At 40.9% G+C, this 19,843-nt stretch overlaps 1 protein-coding gene across 1 annotated transcript in view; it reads right to left on the bottom strand.

Moving 5' to 3' along the window:
- LOC309370638 (scavenger receptor cysteine-rich domain-containing protein DMBT1-like) overlaps positions 1-18,799 on the bottom strand; it is a gene marked incomplete at its 3' end in the record, with an annotated part of 37,906 nt that extends 19,107 nt beyond the window's left edge. Inside the window, exons 1-18 of the mRNA XM_081912551.1 lie at positions 18,701-18,799; positions 17,357-17,671; positions 15,682-15,702; positions 14,216-14,530; positions 12,875-13,000; positions 11,395-11,560; positions 10,570-10,868; positions 9,629-9,793; positions 8,999-9,034; positions 6,820-6,861; positions 6,370-6,711; positions 5,404-5,439; positions 4,257-4,298; positions 3,813-4,154; positions 2,174-2,209; positions 1,916-1,954; positions 1,460-1,801; positions 724-759 (exon numbers count right to left, since the gene is read on the bottom strand). Of these exons, the coding sequence (XP_081768677.1) occupies positions 724-759; positions 1,460-1,801; positions 1,916-1,954; positions 2,174-2,209; positions 3,813-4,154; positions 4,257-4,298; positions 5,404-5,439; positions 6,370-6,711; positions 6,820-6,861; positions 8,999-9,034; positions 9,629-9,793; positions 10,570-10,868; positions 11,395-11,560; positions 12,875-13,000; positions 14,216-14,530; positions 15,682-15,702; positions 17,357-17,671; positions 18,701-18,764 (2,764 nt within the window). The 5' untranslated portion in view covers positions 18,765-18,799. The remainder of the gene's footprint in view (positions 1-723; positions 760-1,459; positions 1,802-1,915; positions 1,955-2,173; positions 2,210-3,812; positions 4,155-4,256; positions 4,299-5,403; positions 5,440-6,369; positions 6,712-6,819; positions 6,862-8,998; positions 9,035-9,628; positions 9,794-10,569; positions 10,869-11,394; positions 11,561-12,874; positions 13,001-14,215; positions 14,531-15,681; positions 15,703-17,356; positions 17,672-18,700) is intronic.
- Between the last annotated feature and the right edge of the window lie 1,044 nt (positions 18,800-19,843).

Below are 19,843 nucleotides of genomic sequence, written 5' to 3'. Positions count from 1 at the left end.
CCTCAGGATTCTTTCAGGCAAAATGATCTTTAAATATATGGTCTATATTTACCACCTTATTTCTCAGCCTATATCTCAGTGCAGTCTGTGTGTATTTGAAGAGCAACTCAAATTTTGTAAATCTTTACAAACCATATATGGCAGACCTTCCAGTGTCTTTGAATTTTCCATGAAATTAATTTATCCTAAGGCAGTGCAGATTCCTCTTATTATTTTAACTGACAATAAGGGAGATACATTGAATCTTTCTACACATACACATATACACAGAATCACCAGTGGAGAGAGCCAAAGGAAAGTTATGACATCTGATTGGTCCATCACTTCTGCAGTACACTGAGGGCTATTCCAGCAGAATTATGGCAAAAAATGGCAGCATAGAGTGGAAATCCGTTTTCTTTTTAAAGGCAAGCCAAATCTAGTACTGAGTGCTCACTGGAAGGACAGATCCTGAAGCTGAGACTCCAATACTTTGGCCACCTCATGAGAAGAGAAGACTCCCTGGAAAAGTCCCCGATGTTGGGAAAGATGGAAGGCACAAGGAGAAGGGGAAGACAGAGGATGAGATGGTTGGAAAGTGTTCTCAAAGCTACCAGCATGAGTCTGACCAAACTGCGGGAGGCAGTGGAAGACAGGAGTGCCTGGCGTGCTCTGGTCCATGGGGTCACGAAGAGTCAGACACGACTAAATGACTAAACAACAACAAATCTAATACATACATACCTGATGTAATGGGTATTTCTGTGGTGGTGAGGGGTCCTAAAAATAGAAAGAAGAAAGAATAGCATAAAGAGAAAGCTTATTTAAATACCAGAAGACTGAATCTCATAGCTGTATGGTTTTTAGTTATGGTAAACCTCAGTGAGCAGCTACCACCTTTTGGGGTGGGCGATGGTTGCGGCCCAGTACAGCACCACAGTGTGTGGGGTTGGGGCTTGGACTAGATGACTTTTGGGATCACTTCCAACTCTGTCATTATACTACCTGCAGCTACACTGCACATTGGCCTGCAAACCTATGTGCATGTTCCTTCCCCTCCCCCAGGCAAATTTTGCTTTGTGCCATGATTTTTATTACAGAGATGGCAGGCCCTTTCATATAGCACTATGATCCCAGCTTGAGCATGCCCATATATCTCTTTAGATTGCAGCCTATACATATATTATTATTATTATTATTATTATTATTATTATTATTAGCAGTAGTAGTAGTAGTATGATGTGTGTGCAGTCTTCAAATAAATGCGTAACCAGATGCAAAGAATTGTCAGAAAAACTTCAGCATCGCTTACAGTATTAGATGAAATAAGATTCACTGAAGTCAATAGATGATACTTGGGGTGGGGGTGGGGGTGGGGAGTCAAATCATTTCCTTTATATATAGACAGAGTAACTATTATGTTTGCAAATACAGATCTAGATAAGAAGTGTATGTGTATACAGAAAATAAATTGAGGTACCTGAGCAGATAATGCTGGCATCTTCCTTATGTTTGCAGTCATGAACTCCCCATCCATTATGGGAGCAGTACTCAAAAGAAGATTCATTCCCTTCGCAATGTACTTCATTCAGGAGGATGCTGCCAGAGCCTTGGCCAAAGTGGGCATTTGTGAGAGCTGCAGTGGCTTCTCCGCAACCAAGTTGTTGGCACACAACCTGAGCATCCTTCAGGTCCCAACCGTCATCACAGACTGTTCCCCAACTCCCATCATGATAGACTTCAACACGACCCTGACAGCTGTTCTCTCCATTCACCAGTCTTAGGGAGAAAGGACTTGCTGATGTTTCTGATGGTGAAATCTCTGCAAAAGGTGATGAAGAATGTTACAAGACCATTCTTAGTTCAGTTATATATAATATTGACACTTGTAAAAAAACAGCAACACCCCAAACTAAAAGCTCATATCAATACTTACCAGTTGTAACACTCTGTTCTGTAGATTGTGGTGGTGTTCCTAATTTAAAAAGAAACAGATAGAATACCAAATATTATAAACCTTGTCTCCATATCATATCACTTTTAAATAATCTAATTAATGTTTTAATGACACCCAACTGTTCTCTCCTTTCTGCCCCATGCTGAGGGTCAGTCCAGCAGAATTATACAAAGGAATGGCAGCAGAGAGTGCAAATTTGTTGCTTAAAAAACAAGATAAATTCAAGTGAATACATACCAGATGTAATGGGTGTTTCTGTGGTAGTTAGAGGTCCTAAAAATGAAAGAAGGAAGAACAATATAAAAAGAAAGACTGTTTGAACACCAGAAGACAGAAATGCATGATTCTATGGTTCTTAATTATGGCACCTAAGCCAGCAGCTATCAGAAAAATTTAATGTTTAGAACTTCATTTGTATTTGGAGTTGTGCTCAGAGAAGCACTACATAACTCCTACCACAAGTGGAACAACCTCTGCTTGTGCAATGGAACTTTCTTCTCCCCCCCCCCCACTGTCCACCCCCTAATCTGTTAGGGGGGTTTCTCCAACCACCAAGAGAAGGTTTGGGTATGAGACAGACTACATTTGTGGTAAATGATGGCACCTCTGGAGGAAGCTATCGAAGTAAGTTGATGTTTAGAACTCACATTGCTCAGGTCCTAGACTGAATCCCAGAATGAGCTAAGGAACCATTTTCACTTGCAGATTTAGCTTCCAAATTTTATACTTCCTGTTGTTGTTGTTGTTATAAATAATATGGACCCTGCACTTAACCTATGTGTATGTTTATGTTCCTTTCATCACCCATAAGGTAAACCTTTGCTTTGTGCCATATTACCATACTGAAGAAATGACAGAAAGTGAACCCTTTTACACATTATGGTCTCAGTATAATTCCTCAGTATACTGGGACATCAGATCATTTAGTGAATGTGATAAGCAGTATATTCAGGAAAGACCAGATACATTGCTTATCCCCACCATCTGAAATGAGCTCAGGTGACTTTCTGCCACAGGATGTGCACTGCTGCTGACAGTTCTTGATTATGGTTCTAAGGCATAGGGGTGAATCCAAGTGAATCAGTCTAGCGGTGGCTATTAGGCATATTACCTGAATGGAGCCTACACCATCATATCGTAGGGTTGCCATATTTCAAGAGGTAAAAACCCAGATACAAAAAGTTGGTGAGGGTTTTTTCAGGGCAATTTCCTGATAGGGCTATCAGGTATCGCACTGCCACCACTAAGCCCGAGCTGCCCATGCCCATGCCTGAGCCCTAGCCAGAACCTGGCAAGAGCCTGAGCCTGAACCACGGCTGCCTGTGCACCAAAAACAACAACAAGCCAACCCCAAATCCAGGACATTTGCTTTAAAATGTAACATTCCCCACAGATGAGCATGTGGGACACCCAAAAGAGGACATGTCTGGGAATTCCCGGATGTATGGCAACCCTATAAAATCCAGTGTGTCACTGAATACTAGTTACTAGCATTTTATGATGCCAAATAAGAATTTCTATCTCTTTGCAGAATATTTTAATAAGTGCTCAAAGACTTGTGATCTCATGTGCTTGAGTATGTCCATATCTCTCTTTTGATTCTAGCCTATACGTTTATACGTTTATTATTGACATTAGTTCAATGGGTGTGCAGACCGCATATAGATTCATAATGCATTGCAAAAAAGGAAACTTGCACAGAAAAACTCCAACAACATTTATGAATATGAAAGAAGATTCCCAGAAGTGAACTGAAGAGAGCATAAAAAGTCAAACCATGTTATTACAGTGTAGACACAATAACTTCAATATGTTTAATGCAGATGTAGAAGAGGTGCTTTAGAAATAAGCATATACAGAGTATAACTGGATGTACCTGAGCAGATAACACTGGCATCTTCCTTATGTTTGCAGTCATGGACTCCCCATCCATTATGAGAACAATCCTCAAAAGAAGATTCATTCCCTTTGCATTGTACAGCATTCAGGAGAATACTGCCAGAGCCTTGGTCAAAGTAGGCACTTAGTGGGGCTGCAGTGGCTTCTCCACAACCAAGTTGTTGGCACACAACCTGAGCATCCTTCAAGTCCCAATCGTCATCACAGACAGTTCCCCAGGTCCCATCATGGTAGACTTCAAGGCGACCCTGACAGCTGCTCTCTCCGTTCACCAGTCTTAGGGAGAAAGGACTTGCTGATGTTTCCAAAGGAGAATTCACTGCAAATGTTAATGAAGAATGTAACACACTATTCTTTCTTCACTTACATATAATACTGACAACTGCATTTATTTCCACTAAAACCCAGCATCGCTACTTACCTGTTGTAACACTCTGTTCAGTAGTTGGAGGTGGTGGAGTTCCTAATTTTAAAATAAACAGATACAATGCCAAATATTTTAAACCTTGTCTTATATCATATCACTTTTAAATATGTAATTAAGTTTTTCAAATCTGACTTTTCAGGGTTTCTTGTAACTGTGTATTGGCCTATAAACTTTTAACTTCAAGTGTCTTGCCTTCAGATATAAGATGTTTATATTTTATCATGTCCCCTCACATAGAATGAACAAAAGAAGTCATGTCTCAGTTTTTTGTTTCAATGCAACTCAGAAAATACATTTATTATTGTTTTGCAAACTTGGTTTGAATGTAAATTATTGGTTCTTATTTTTGGTGTATGCTAAAAAGATTTTTCTTTAGACCACCCAACTGAGCTATTTAGTATTGATGAGCATTTTAATCTGTTTTCAGTTTATTGTTGATTTTAATTCTTGGAATGTTTTCAAATTATTCCAATTCATTTTTAAAAAACACAATTACATTATTGTTTTATATTTTTTGTTAACAGCTTTGAGACATTTTATAATCAAGCGGTGTATAAATTTTAATAAATAAATGAAAATGAAGAGGCCTGATAAAAGTTTGTTTGAACTTCTCAACAGCTTTCTTTTCAAATTAATTCATTCTATGGAAGCGCAAACTCTTCCTATTGTTGCTTCATGAATGTGAAAACCAAGGGCAGAAGTTAAAACATGCTATTTTCCCCAGAGAAGAGGGTTGTACTGCAAATCTCTTTCTCTTTAAAATAATATGCTAAATAGTATTGTTAATGACTGACTGAATGAAATTTGTATATTGCCCTGTATCGACAGGTATACAAATAAATAGCCAGAGAGATAAAGGACGGTATAGATATAGGGCCAGACCAATGAAAGAAGGAATGGGTGGAAGAAGGGAAATTGCAATATATGCTGCTGTTAGGACACCCAATTGGACTCTCCTTTCTGCCCAACACTGAGTATAATATGCGCAGCATTATACCAAGAATGGTAGCATGGATTAAATCTCTCTCTGTCTCTCTCTGTCTGTCTCTCTCTCTTTCTCTCATACACACACACACACACAGAGAGAGAGAGAGAGAGAGAGAGAGAGAGAGAGAGAAGCGAGCGCCAGGTTAATACATACCTGATGTAATGGGTATTTCTGTGGTGGTTATGGGGCCTATAAATGGAAATAAGAAAGCACAGCATAAAAAGAAAGTACATGCAAGCATTAGAAAAAGGAAACTCATAGCTATATGCTTCTTAGTGATGGAACCCCACGAAGTAGAGGTCAGAGAGATTTAATGTTTAGAACCTGATTCGTCTAAGTCCTACCTTATGTCATGTATTGTGCAAAGAAACCACCATATTGACTTGCAAATTCAGGTTCCTAATATTTCAGGTTTTGTCTTTCAAAATATGGAACCTGCCCTTAAACTTATGACTTATCTCTCCCTCCCCCTCTCCAAGCAAATCATGGTGAGCCCTTTTCACTCCACACTATGATTCCGGTCTAATTCCTCACTACTTGAGAACATCAGTGCCTCTGATGAAAGAGATAAGCAGTAGATTTAGGATAGACCAGATGAATTCTTTCGCCACCACCTAGAATAGACTCAGAATACATTCTGCTGCAGGATGTGCACTGCTGCAGACAGGTATTGATCAGGAGAGTGTATACAACAAATTTCATGTGAATTGATCTATCAATGACTATTAGCCTTATTACCTTAATGGAGTTACACCATCAGATTCAGTGTACTACAGAGGTTACTAGAGTTACTGAGTTACAAGAAGTATGTGGAGACAAAGCTATAGACTTTTTGACACTTCACAGGATATTCTAATGGCATCCCAAGACGTGACTTTATGTGCTTAAACATGCTCACATTTGTCTTTAGACTCTAGCCCACACATTTATTTCTGAAATCAGTTCCGTGGGTGTGCAGTCTGCACATAAATGCACAATACGATGAAAAAACAAACAAAAACCCCCTGCACTCCACCATCATTTATCCGATGAAAGAAGATTCCCAGAAGTGAATGGAAGCGAGAGGAAAGAAATAGGGTCCTTACAGTATAGTAAAAAAACCAAAATAACTGGATATACCTGTGCAGATAACACTGGCATCTTCCTTATGTTTGCAGTCATGGACTCCCCATCCATTATGAGAACAGTCCTCAAAAGAAGATTCATTTCCTTTGCATTGTACAGCATTCAGGAGAATACTGCCAGAGCCTTGGTCAAAGTAGGCACTTAGTGGGGCTGCAGTGGCTTCTCCGCAACCAAGTTGTTGGCACACAACCTGAGCATCCTTCAAGTCCCAATCGTCATCACAGACAGTTCCCCAGGTCCCATCATGGTGGACTTCTAGGCGACCCTGGCAGCTGTTCTCTCCATTCACCAGTCTTAGGGAGAAAGGACTTGCTGATGTTTCCAAAGGAGAATTCACTGCAGAAGATGATGAAGAATGTAACAACACTACTCTTTCTTCAGTTATAAATAATACCGATAATGCATTAAAAAAACCAAAACCTAAAACCCAGTATCAGTCCTTACCTGTTGTGATACTCTGTACAGTAGATTGAGGTGGTGAAGTTCCTAATTAAAAAAGAAACATATCTAATACCAAATATTATACACCTTGTCTTCATATTGTATCAGGGCTGCTTGTAACTGCAAACTGGACTATACACATTCAACCCTTGTGTTATAAATAGATCACTGCATTGTCTCCAGATATAACATGATTATGATTTATCTTGCCACCTGTCATAGATCAAATGAAGTCATGTTTCTGTGGTTTCATCAGAACTCAGAAAATCCAATATGTTTTTGGTTTGCAAACCTTATTTGATTGCATATCATGGGTGCATTCAGATGTACAAAAAATTATGTAATTTTTGCACATTCCTACTTTAATTCCTCCATGATTTACCCATGAAAATGGCAGGAAATAACTATATGCTGATATACTGCCTCAAATTTGGTTGCTTTACTTTTGCATTTTTCTGGGATAATGTTTTTCCCCCCGGAAGCAATTAACAAGGAAATGAGCACTAAACACCTGATATAGTCTCCTAGATTTCTGGAAGTGTATTCTGCAAAAACTCAACTATAATTTGAAAATCAACCGATAGGGAAATGTCAGGAAGTGGAATGCACTGTCTTGTGAATGCAGCCTATGTTTTACCTCAGCCACAGTTTGCTGAATTTTAACATAATGGAAAACCATGGTTTGCTGCAAATTCAGAATTTGCCTATACAGTGGTGCCTCGCAAGACGAAATTAATTCGTTCCGCAAGTTTTTTCTTCTTGCGAGTTTTTCGTCTTGCGAAGCACGGTTTCCCATAGGAATGCATTGAAAATCAATCAATGCGTTCCTATGGAAACCGCCTTCAGACCAGGTCCGGGGACAGTCTGTCCCCCGACCTCTTCTGAAGGCTGGGGGGGGGACAAGGGCTTTTCTTCCCACCCCCAGCATTTTAAAAAAACCCGGGACAGCGGAGGACTTCTCTGCTGTCCGGGGCGATCTTAAAATGCTGGCGGGCGGCAGCGAAACCTTCGCTGCTGCCCGCCAGCATTTTAAAAAACCCCGGGACCTCTTTTGCCCCCCGCCTGGACCTCTTCTGAAGGCTGGCGGGGGGCGAAAGTCTTTGCTCCCCCCTGCCTGCCTTCAAAAGCCGTCCGGGATAGCGGAGAAACACGCTGCGTTTCTCCACTCTCCTGGGAAGGCAGGCAGGGGGGAGCAAAGACATTCGCCCCCCCGCCAGCCTTCAGAAGAGGTCCAGGACCTCTTCTGAAGGTGGGCGGGGGGCAAAAGTCTTTGCTCCCCCCGGCTGCCTTCAAAAGCCGTCTGGGGTAGTGGGAAGCGCTTCCCTGCTATCCCGGACTGCTTTTAAAATGCTGGCGGTGGGGAGCAAAGCCTTTCGGTCCCCTCCGGCCTTCCTGGACCTCTTCTGAAGGCCGGAGGGGGGGGAAAGGCTTTGCTCCCCACCGCCAGCATTTAAAAGAGGTCCCCGGAGATTTCCCTATGGGCTTTCTTCTTGCGAAGCAAGCCCATAGGGAAATTCGTCTTGCGAAGCAACTCACAAACGGAAAACCCTTTCGTCTTGCCATCTCTTTTTTCCCCCAAGTAACATTTTTTACAGATCAGTTTTGTTTGTTGAGACATTAGGAAGAAAAGGGGGAGAGAGGTGGAGAGGGGAAAGAAGAGTGGGGGTGGGCTCGGGTGGCGATGTTTCTATTTTACTTAGTATATGTGTGGTTTTGTGTCAGCGTCGCTTGTACAGGTTTTTTGCTATTCACTTGTGTTCCTTTGGTGGTGAGAGAGGTTGGGGTGGCCCAGGGTGTGGTTGTTCATTTGTGATTGTCTGTGGTGATCTTTGTTTTCATGTGTGAGTGGGGTGGGTGGGTGTTTTGGGTCAGGTTAGCCATATTGATTTGTATGTTGTTGGTGGATTCCCCCCCCCCCCCGTCTTGTTGGGCTGTGTATGTGATGAAGGGGAGCCATACCAGGGTAAAGATGTCTTCTTCTATTTGTCCACGTGTCAGTTTTAGTTTATTGGTTAATTTTTCTAGTAAGGCTGTTTCCCATACTATTTGGTACCAGTGGTCCATGCTCACTCCTGACAGGTCTCTCCAGTGTCTGGCTATGATTCTTCTGGATGCTGAGGGTAAGTGGGTTACCAGGCAGCTTTATTTATATTTTAAAAAGCAAGATAAAGTAAATACATACCAGATGTGATGGGTTCTACTGTAGTGGTTATAGGTTCTAAAATTGGAAAGAATGTGTTAGAAGCTCCAAAAATTTGAAAGGAGAAAGCACAGCATAAAAGAAATTCCATTTAAACACTAGAATCAAGAAACCCATAGTTACCAGGTGTGGTGGGTACTTCTGTGGTGGTTAGAGGTTCTAAAAATTAGAAAGAACAGGTTAGATGTTTTAAAATTAAAAAGGAGGAAAGCAGTGGAGGTAGAATAAAGCTATCAGGATTAGTAGCCATAAATAACCCCATGATTCCTCACAACAGTGGAATCTCTGTTCATTTAATGGTCATGCCAAGGAAGGTACTACTTTGTATGACCCATTTTGAAATCATATGAGTTGCTGATATAAGCTGTAGTGATAGCTGTTAATTATGGGTTTAAAGGCAGTAATAACGGAAATTTTAATTATTTGTAATTATAACAGTATTTCTAAACCACTAACTCATTCCAACACACACACACACACACACACACACACACACACACACACACAGCAGTATTCAGTAAAACTCCAACTGAATCAGTCTACTATCAGTGCCTGCTACCCATCTTGACCTGATACAGCCTATATTTTCAGATGCAGAATACATCTGAATACCTCCTATTTGCCATTTATTTACTTGGAGCTGCACCCCGGCCTGCTCTTCTCTGCTCTCCAACTCCCTGCTGCTATTCCCACTCTCTTTTTCTAACCCCATGGCAACCCCAGGGATGGGGAACCATTTTGCAAGGAAAAATCTGACAGCTGAGCGGGGCTGTCCACCTGCCAATCAAATGGTATCACAAATAACATAATGGTATGAAATATGGAACCAAGGGCTATTCTGCAGGCTGTTCTGGTGCTAGCTGTGTGTGCAATCCAAAGAGCCATAGGTGTAGCTTCTGTCCTCTCACAAAACCTTCTAAAGGCACTCCAAGACTGCACTTAGGCACCCACAGATCGGCCTTTGGATTCTGTCCTCTGGGTTTATAATTAAAATTAGTTCAAAGGGTGTGCAGTCTTCAAATAAAGGGATAATACTGGATGAAGGGCAAGCACTGGAAAGCTTCAGCACCGTTTCCCAGATGAAATAAGATTCTCGGTAGTGGATGGAGGAGTTTCCAATATAAAAAGAGCCTAATCATGTTCTTACAATACAAGCCATTGTATTTACATCAACAAATTATATACCGCAGTATACAATGAGGTTACCAAATAGATAGAAAAGATTGAATCACTACTATACAGTGGTACCACGTTTTTTGAATTTCTCCATTGATGAACGTTTCAGTTTTTGAACGCTGTAAACCCAAAAGTAAAGGCTTTTGTTTTCGAACACTTTTCGGAAGTTGAACGTGCCATATGACTTCCATACTGAGTTTTCCCTAAGTAAATGCTTCTGGAAGTAAATGCTTCGGTTTTCAAACGTTTAGGAACTCGAATGGTCTTCCAGAACAGATTACGTTCGAAAACCGAGGTGCTGTATCACTGTATTTGCCAATGCAGATTGAGAAGCTATGCTGCAAAATTTAACACATATGGAAAATAGTTTGAGGTACCTGAGCAGATGGCGCTGGCATCTTCCTTATGTTTGCAGTCATGGACCCCCCATCCCTTATGGGGGCAGTCCTTAAGAGAAGATTCATTCCCACTGCACTGTACAGCATCCAGAAGGATGCTGCCGGAGCCTTGGCGAAAGTGGGCACTTGTTGGAGCTGAAATGACTTCTCCACAACCAACTTCTTTGCAGACAACGCGAGCATCATTAATGTCCCATTCATCATCACAGACGGTCCCCCACTCCCCATTATGAAAGACTTCAACACGACCCTGACAGCTGTTCTCTCCATTCACCAGTCTTAGGGAGAAAAGGCTTGCTGATGTTCCTGATGGTGCATTCTCTGCAAAAGTTGATGAAGAATGTCACAGGACTATTTCCCATTCAGTAATATATAATAATGACATTTGTGGAAAAATGCTAAAACTCCACATTAATACTCACCAGTTGTCACCCTCTGTTCTGTAGATTGTGGAGGTGGAGTTCCTAAATTAAAAAGAAACCAGATGCAATACCAAATATTATAAACCTTGTCTCCATAGCATATCACTTTTAAATATGTAGTTAAAGTTTTGGACCCTACTGCTTCAGAATTGTTTGTAAGTGCAAACTCGCCTGTACACCTGTAACTTCACCCTTGTTTTAGTTAAAAAGATAGCTCTGCTGTGAATCTTTCTTTCTAAAACAATACAGTAGTACCTCGGTTTTTGAAAAAGCTTAGTTTCCGAACAACTTGGAACTCGAATGTTGCAATCCCCGAAGTCATTGTTCCGGTTTGCGAACTTTGCTTTGGAAGCTGATTGTGCACCTGAGCTTCCAGTTTCACTGTTGTGCTGCTAATTTGTGCCCCCCATCATTAATATCCCATTCATCATCACAGACGGTCCCCCACTCCCCATTATGATAGACTTCAACACGACCCTGACAGCTGTTCTCTCCATTCACCAGTCTTAGGAAGAAAGGGCTTGCTGATGTTCCTGGTGGCGAAATCTCTGCAAAAGGTGATGAAGAATGTGACAAGACTTTCTCATTTAATAATATGTAATCTTGACAATTGTATACTAATGTGAAAAAAGAGAGAAAAACAATCAATCCTTAACACCACCACCACCTTTTTCTGACTGATGGGGCTCAGTAATTTTCAGCCTACTCTGAGGATGCCAAATCCTTTTGTAGACACTTTACCTTGTGATGGGAGTCTTTACTAATCTAGGCGCATTTAATGGATTCAAAAGGGGGAAAAGAACAAGGAAAGAATTACCTGAAGTGCTAGGAACTTCAGTGACAACAGAGGGAGCTATTGCAGCAAAATAAAAGAGTAACCATGAAACACATAGTTGAAAAGCATACATTTCTGTGGCTGATTCCAATATACTTGAAACTGCATTGTGATAATTTATTTATTGGGTGTTTATACCCTTTCTAAATGCATGAGCTCAAGAAAGTCTACAATATGTTCTCCTTTCATCAGATTGTACGTCTGTTTACCTGAATTCAAGGTTCCTGAAGAGTTTTGAAATTTTCACTCTTGTGGCACAATGTATGTATGGGGTTATTCTGTGGTCACCATTCTGATACCAAAAATAAAATTTGCAACTTCTAGAAAATCCTCCCCTCTCTCCTAATCAAATTTAGATTGTGTCAAGAAGCAGAGCAGTATACAGAACAATGGTAGTAGGGAAATTTTGTGCATGTATTTTATGGCATGCAATGCTTCTCATGTCACTTCTACATGTACCTATATATGGTTGACCACATATATCCCAAGAGGAGCTGGAAACCCCTGGGTCTGTTTTGTTGGGCAGCACATGTGCAAAACCAAACCATAAACCAGTTTTGTAGCAGACATATTAACTGTTTGCAGACAGCAGCTTCCAGCAAAACTAGTTCGCCAACTTGGCGTCGCATCACACGTTGCAGAGCTGGCAAACACACCATGCATCAGATGCAGGGCTCTGCATGATGCCGAGCAAAAATAAAGGCATTAGTTACCTCATATCTTTCTGGGTTCACAGCAAAATCACATGGTTAATATGTGGGGAATGTGCTGATCTGTAATGTGTGACTTGCTTGTTATTTGAACTCATTACTATTCTCACCTTCCATTGTGATTAGCAGGTCAATAAAGAGATTCAGTCCCTATGTAAGTTACAAATGCACAGTAGATACCCACCCTGATTGGATATGCCCTAATTGTGCTTTTTGTCTTTCTCTGATTTTGTCTATCTATTAAATTTAAATAATTGAATTAAGCCACACAGTACCATGCACAGAGGTAAGACTAATTTTCTTAGACTGTTGTGTACCTCCTTGAGTTGTGGTTGGCATCTCAGGAGTAACCGTTTCCTCAGTTGTGCTTATTGCTTGGGTGGTTCCTTCTGTTGTCAACAATGTTGCAGTGGTTCCTTCTGGTGTTGTAGAATACGTGTGAGCTGCCAAGAGACGAAAATAATTTTGAGTTTCATAAAGATAAAGTCCAGAAGTGATAAATTTTGGATTGTGTCTATGCACAAAGATAGCATTTTTGGTGCAGCTCCAGGATGGAAAGAACAGATTCTTCTCATAGTTTCCATGTCCTTGAGTGATGTCAGCTTTGTGGAGTGGATAGACTAGGGCTGGGGAGACCCACGATAAAATCCCCACTAAGTTATGGAGCTCATTGGGTAATCTTGGACCAGTCTTTCAGTCTAACCTACCTCACATGGTGGAAAAAGAGGGTGGGGTGGGGAGAAGAATGTGTGCCATCTCAAGCTCTTTGGAGCACACATTGGATATAAATGGAATAACTTACTAAATTAGCTGGACATTTAACAAGGACACAAAGGGCAGTCCTGGAAACTTGGAACAGGTAGCACTTCATGTAGCTTCTCAAGACTTCTTTCCATCTGAAAAGCAGCATCTCCTACTACCTGACAAGCCAATCTATGAACTTGAAGCAGCCATAGGAGGAAAATAAATATTCCGCAAGAAGCCTTGGGCATGCATGGAAGGACTTGCATGCTGCCCTGAGGCTCATTGGCTCTTGCAAATTATTTTTGTAATATTTCTTTTTTAAATGCCAGACCTTTGTGTACAGCTCCTCCCCATTGTACTGTTGTCATACTTTCGCTACTTTTATGCTAATTGAAAGAAGCACCCTGTGTTGAGAGCCACTTTTGTTAGCATGGAGTGTACCATTCATGTGATGAATGGCAAATCACCATGTTAAATGCAACTATTCAACTCCCATCACCAAGCGCTATAGTAGTATGGAAAATGATGGTATGTTTCATTAAAGAACTGTTTAGATGTCATGTGTGTAGTGCAAAAATAAAATTAAAGACAACCCCCAACCCTCAGTCACGTGCAGAGAGCTTGTATGCATAACCCCCTATGGACTGTTCCAAAAAGTTCAGTGCTGTGGCTTTAGTGCTTAAATTGTAAGGGGAAAAGGTGTTGGGAGCCCTAGTTTGCCTAGATGAGTCCTTTGGACCTAAGAACATGACTTTGTAGTTCTGAGAGTTTGAGAACTATCTTGCTTTGGTTATTTAGTAGTAATGGGAAAAGACGCTGTGCATGCTCAGAGGTATTTTCATTCCTGTGTTTACTTTATACGTTCCAGCCTGATCCATGGCGAGATCATCTGGGCTCTCACAGACCACATTTACCTGAACAAATAACACCTGCATCTTCACTGTGATTGCAGTTAGTATTATATAATCCTTGATGGTAGCATTCTCCCAGACTTGTCTCATTTCCATCGCAATCCACATTGTCCAGAACAATGTCGCCTGTGCCTTGGCCAAAAGGAGCACCTTTCAGAGCCGAGACGGCTTCACCGCAACCAAGTTGCTGGCATACAACAGTTGCAGCTCTTATATTCCAGGTGTCATCACACACTGTTCCCCATTGGCCGTCAGAAAGCACTTCAACGCGGCCTTCACAGCTTGAGCTTCCGCTGGCCAACTGGACAGGCAAGTAACCTGTTGAAGACACAAAGAGCAGGATGTTGAACTGTGAATCAGACGGAGGTATTTGGCACAAGAAGGAAACCTGCTAGGATTATTTGCATCCCCAAGTTTCCAACAGGGAAATCCATAGTAGCCAGTTTCAAACCTGATGCCACTCCAGGTGTGGCAGAGATGGGTATGGTTTGCACAGTGCTATAACAGGGAGATTCTATAGCCAAGAGATTATGCAATTTAGGGTTTTGTTTCACTTTCCTCCCACGGTACTCGAGCACAAGATGTAAAATGGCCCTTCTGTGATCATCACGTGCCCTCTGCATGAGGAAGGACACGCTTGGACCAAAGCCACTGCAGCTTCACAAATACCACACAGTTTGGCATACTCTTCAGGTACAGAACACAAAAGAGACACTGTTCCTGGAGGGTTTATAATCTGCATCAGATGAAAAAGTAGGGAGAAAGGTTAGAGAAAGAAAGAGAGTAGGGAGAGAAAAGTCATGTAGAAATGGAGAAGTTAAAAAAGAGAAGCAAAAGGAGCAGGAAATGCTTTTGCTAAAGAGGTTACTGTGAAAGGCATGGAAGAAAAGGAATTACTCTGAAGAAGGGAGCAGGTCATTTAGCACTGTGCATTGTGGGCAGGATGACAAAAGACGGGACAAAGTAACAGGGGGAAATTCAGCGTACGCCAACAAGGAGAAACAAAGCAGATTGTTACCACTACCATGGAGAGCAGAATAGCCCTATTCCTTTAGGGATATTCTCACTGACAGCATGTAATACTCTTCACAGCCAAGGCATAACAAGAGCTCATCGTGGGAAAGTGAAGTGTGGTTGGAGTGGATGTTTTCTTCTTTCACTTCCAAGTGAAAGAAGACTTGCAAGAAGCAAATAATAAAAAAGAACTGTATGGCATGAATGACACCAGGTATGAATGATATTATCACTACCACCCCCTAGAGCAAGGATGAATCCAGCTAACATAAGCCCTAGCCAGCATAGTCAGTGGGCAGCGATAATGAGAGCTGTCATCCAACAATTGATGGAAGGTCACAAATTCCCCTGTCCCTTCCCAGGATATAATTGAAATCCCGCTGGTTGCAACCTACAAAGGAACATCCAACAATCTGGTGAATACTTTTGCCTATGCCACAAATAAACAGACTCACCTGTTGGTTGATCGCCAGCATCTGTAAATAAAGAAACAGAAATGGTTATTTTTATGGTTACTGAACTGTATCTGTGTAAAAATCACAGTGCTGTTAATATGTGATTTTAATGAAAATCCTTCTAGTTAAGCATGCTGCCCTGATACCTTTTGTACTCTCATGTTGCATTGATGAACATGATCCCATGGGGTTGTGATTAGTGTCATGTAGTTGTGCATTGCTGTGTATTGTATTGTTGGATTTTTTATTCATTCTTATTACAAAACTGGAATAAACACATGTGTCATTGATACTTAGGTTAACTGAATTATATAACTATCAAGACATAGAGTTAACCTTTTAATAGCTTTCTGCTGTCTCTTGCTTGCAACTCCCCACCCTTATTGAATAGTCAGTGTCATTAGAGATTACAAGTCTGTCATAGCTGAGTTCCAGATGAATTCATTTTTCTGTGCCCTATTCCATCAAAATATCTGCTTCCTTGGGATATCTCAGCTTCCATAACAGTAAAAAAGTTTAGTACTAGTCATGCTTAATCTGCTTGTGCATTGAAAGCTATGCTCTTTGATTCTCAAGCAGTCATCCAAATATTCTAATTGTCCACAGTCATTTGTTCTGTATGCAACATAACCCTATTCAAATTGCATTTCCAATTATTTAACTCTCTGATTGTTCAAATTGTATTACTCCCAAACCACCTGAATAAATGGAAATTGTGTTGTGCCTATAGTAAGTGGTTTGTCTGAAACACTCAACTTGCAACCAGGGATGGGCAAATTCATCATTTTTCAGTCCCTCATTTTTCCAATAATAAGTTCAATTCTCCACTTTTCCACATCAGCATATATATATATATATATACCGTATTTTTTGCACCATAACACTCACTTTTTTCCTCCTAGAAAGTAAGGGGAAATGTCTGTGCGTGTTATGGAGCGAATGCCTGCGGGTGGTGCATCTGCTGCAGTCGTGAGCAGAGGATCCATGGTTCCCCTTCCTTCCCTCCTCCGTGGTTACAAAGCATGGATCCACATGGATCCTCAGGATTTTTGCATTGGGCTACTCCAAACTCACTGTCAGATCACATGTCTGTGGCCACAGCATGAACCACAAAAATCATATATCCACTATTTCTTTTAGAATATTTTTTTTCTTGTTTTCCTCCTCTAAAAACTATGTGCGTGTTATGGTCTGGTGCGTGTTATAGAGCGAAAAATACGGTGTATATATATATATATATATATATATATATATATATATATATATACTCATGAAAATCCACCGGCAATTTAGTGTGAATTTCTCCTAATTTATACATTGTTGTATGAAGTTTTACTTGATATACACATTTTTCAAGGCATTTTCTCAAAATATAATGGTTGTTTGGATGTTATTCTAGCTAATATATGCATTTTTATGCACACTTTGCCCGGTATATTTTTGTTTTTACATATTTCTTGGTGACAGAACAGTATTCTAAAGTTGAAGAAGCACAAGTTTCATAAAAGAGCTGCTTTTTGGTTCACATATTGTTTCAGAAAATGTGAATTACTTGGTTTCCCCATTCGAATTGAATCTAATTTCTTCCCCATCCCTACTTGTAACATCATTCTTTGATGTGTTTGAAGTTTGTTTGCAATTGTAAAACCCTACATAGCGTACAGAGAGATGTTACCTGAGCAGACGACACTGATGTCTTCATTGTGTCCACAGTCATTTACCAACCATGTAGCATGAGGACAGTCCCAGAGGTAGAGTTCACTTCCTGTGCAGTTCACATCGTCCAGGAGTATGGGTCCAGCTCCTCGGCCAAAATAAGACCATCCATACACCGTGGTTGCCTCTCCACAATCAAGTTGTCTGCACACTACATGTGCATCTTTCTTATCAAAGTTGTCATCACAAACAGTCCCCCAAGTTCCTTTGTAGTTGACCTCAACTCTCCCAACACACTTGTTCCATCCATTCACTAAACGCAACTGCTGAGCACCTTTGTAAAACAAAAAACCCAAAATGGTTGTTAAGTTAAATGCAAGTATACCAGCTCTATAATGTTCTGTATTATAAGGAAACATAAAGTCTGCAAGTTTATTGAGTGTTTGGGAGCAGTGCAGGAGATGGTGGATACATACAAGTTTTATGATGTCTTAATTCCTGGGAGAACTTATTTTACCCACATAAATCTGTAGACAGGATTCTACAGCAGCAATTTTGTGAACTTTATTAACAATCTAAAGGGACAGATTCTACCTCCCTCCACCAACGTACAGCCTGATCATCAACTACTCCTTGATGCATATTCATCTGACCAAATCTATTTCTCGACTCACAACTGCCACCCTTTAAAATAGCCTTTCTTTAAACATCAACACACTGCTAAGGCTTTTATGCACATTCATGGGTAATGTGTAATTTGCTCTTGGGAATCACCAGTGAACTTGAGAAGGTGGGACACACTCCTAATAGTTAAGACACATAAATTCGGCCTCCTGCAGCTTTCGTCTGTTCACAGAAGGCTTTTGATCCAGTGGAGAAATCACACTGGTGAAATAGATGAGGAGACTTCCTCCCCCCATTCCTTCTCCATAATTTCCTCCCAAAATCTGGATGGCTGGAGGAACCTCTGGAAGAGTACGGCTGCAGGAGGAAGGAGGAATTAGCAAAAAATTACTCCCTTCTTCCTTCCATTGGTGGAAGCATCTTGGGCAGAATTCTGCTTTGGAATTGTTACTGCCAGTTGAGGGTAAATCTGAGTACAACCCAGTTTGCCTGAATACTCAGTTTTTATAATACATATCATTGAACTTTTCATCCTTGGAGTTCTATCCTTTTGTTTCTGTATGCCCATGGAACCAAGAGATAAAATTTAATCGTAGTTTTAGTAGACTTAATTGCTGAGTGGTTTCCTGCACAGTTGAATAGGCTCAGCTGCCTACCAGTTTCATGCCAGCCCACTTTTGCTGGGTTTTAAGCGGAGAAGCAACCCATCCCCAAGCCCAAGGCAATATAAGCACAGTACCTGATTCATGTAGGAGAGCAGAAGGTATCAACACCATCCAAAATAAGCGTATCTGGGCACCCATGTTTCGGGTGGGTTTCTGCTAAAATAAAGAAATGGTGAATTTCAGAATTTATAAGCATTCTAATCTGCTCCGGAAAGCATGTGGTTTGCAATTTGATCTTTCTTCTTGAACTCCCAGATCTATGTCACGGAAGTCCGGGATATTTTCATTTCACAATCCATATCCCTGGAAATAGACAGTTACTGATTATTATTGCTTTGGAGAAGCCAGTGGGAACATCAGTGTCCAACACTCAATAAAGCACATATAATGCCATCTGATTTAACTGCTCCAGGAAATACTAGTGTTTCCCCCCAGAGGTAATGGTGTTGTTTAATCTGCTTTCCAAATACCAGCATGTTATCCTAGATGTAAAGATAGAGTGCTCAGGTGAGAAAAAAGAAAGGCTCCTTTTACCATTAATAATTGTGTAGATGAGGGAATTTCAGCAAACCTTGCTTGTATGACAACTATGAATTGCATTTCCTCTGCCTTAGTTTATTTATCTATCTAGATTTGTAGACCACCCTTCATCACTTATACTGATCTCAGAGCAGTTTTCAGAATATTATAAAATAAACAACAGCTACAGAAATACACTTCAGTTAAAACAATAATTAAAACTAACAAAGCCACAGAAGAGCCCATGTTTCTTTGGATAGCAGAACAGCATTGCAGAGTTGGAACAATACCAAGAATGGCTGCTATTCGGTTCCCATATTGTTCCAGAAAGTGCAAATTAGTTGGTTTGCCCATTCGAATTGAATATAATTTCTCCCCCATTCCTCCTAACATTCTCCACAGAGTAGGTACACATTTTAATGTCAAAGAAAGTGTTTGGCTCTAAACCAGAGGTGGGAAACCTTTTCCAGCCCAAGGGCCACATTATTTCATCTTCTGAGGGCCACACACCAGTGGAGGGCAATTGCCGGAGGAAAAATGGATGTGGCTAGTGGTAGTGGATGTGGCAATAGCAGGTGAGACAGCAGTTGTGACGCTAAGCCTTGCATAGGAGGCTGCATTCTAAGCACACAGAAACCAGATGTTTCTATACACACAACTCCCACCCGGCAGATATTTATACACCCAATAAGAAGCCA

The sequence above is a fragment of the Podarcis melisellensis genome, assembly GCF_964234715.1.
Source record: "Podarcis melisellensis genome assembly, chromosome: 5".
Taxonomy (NCBI): Eukaryota; Metazoa; Chordata; class Lepidosauria; order Squamata; family Lacertidae; genus Podarcis; species Podarcis melisellensis.
Note: the sequence above shows the minus strand (reverse complement) of the source record. Positions and strands in the feature narration are given on the sequence as shown.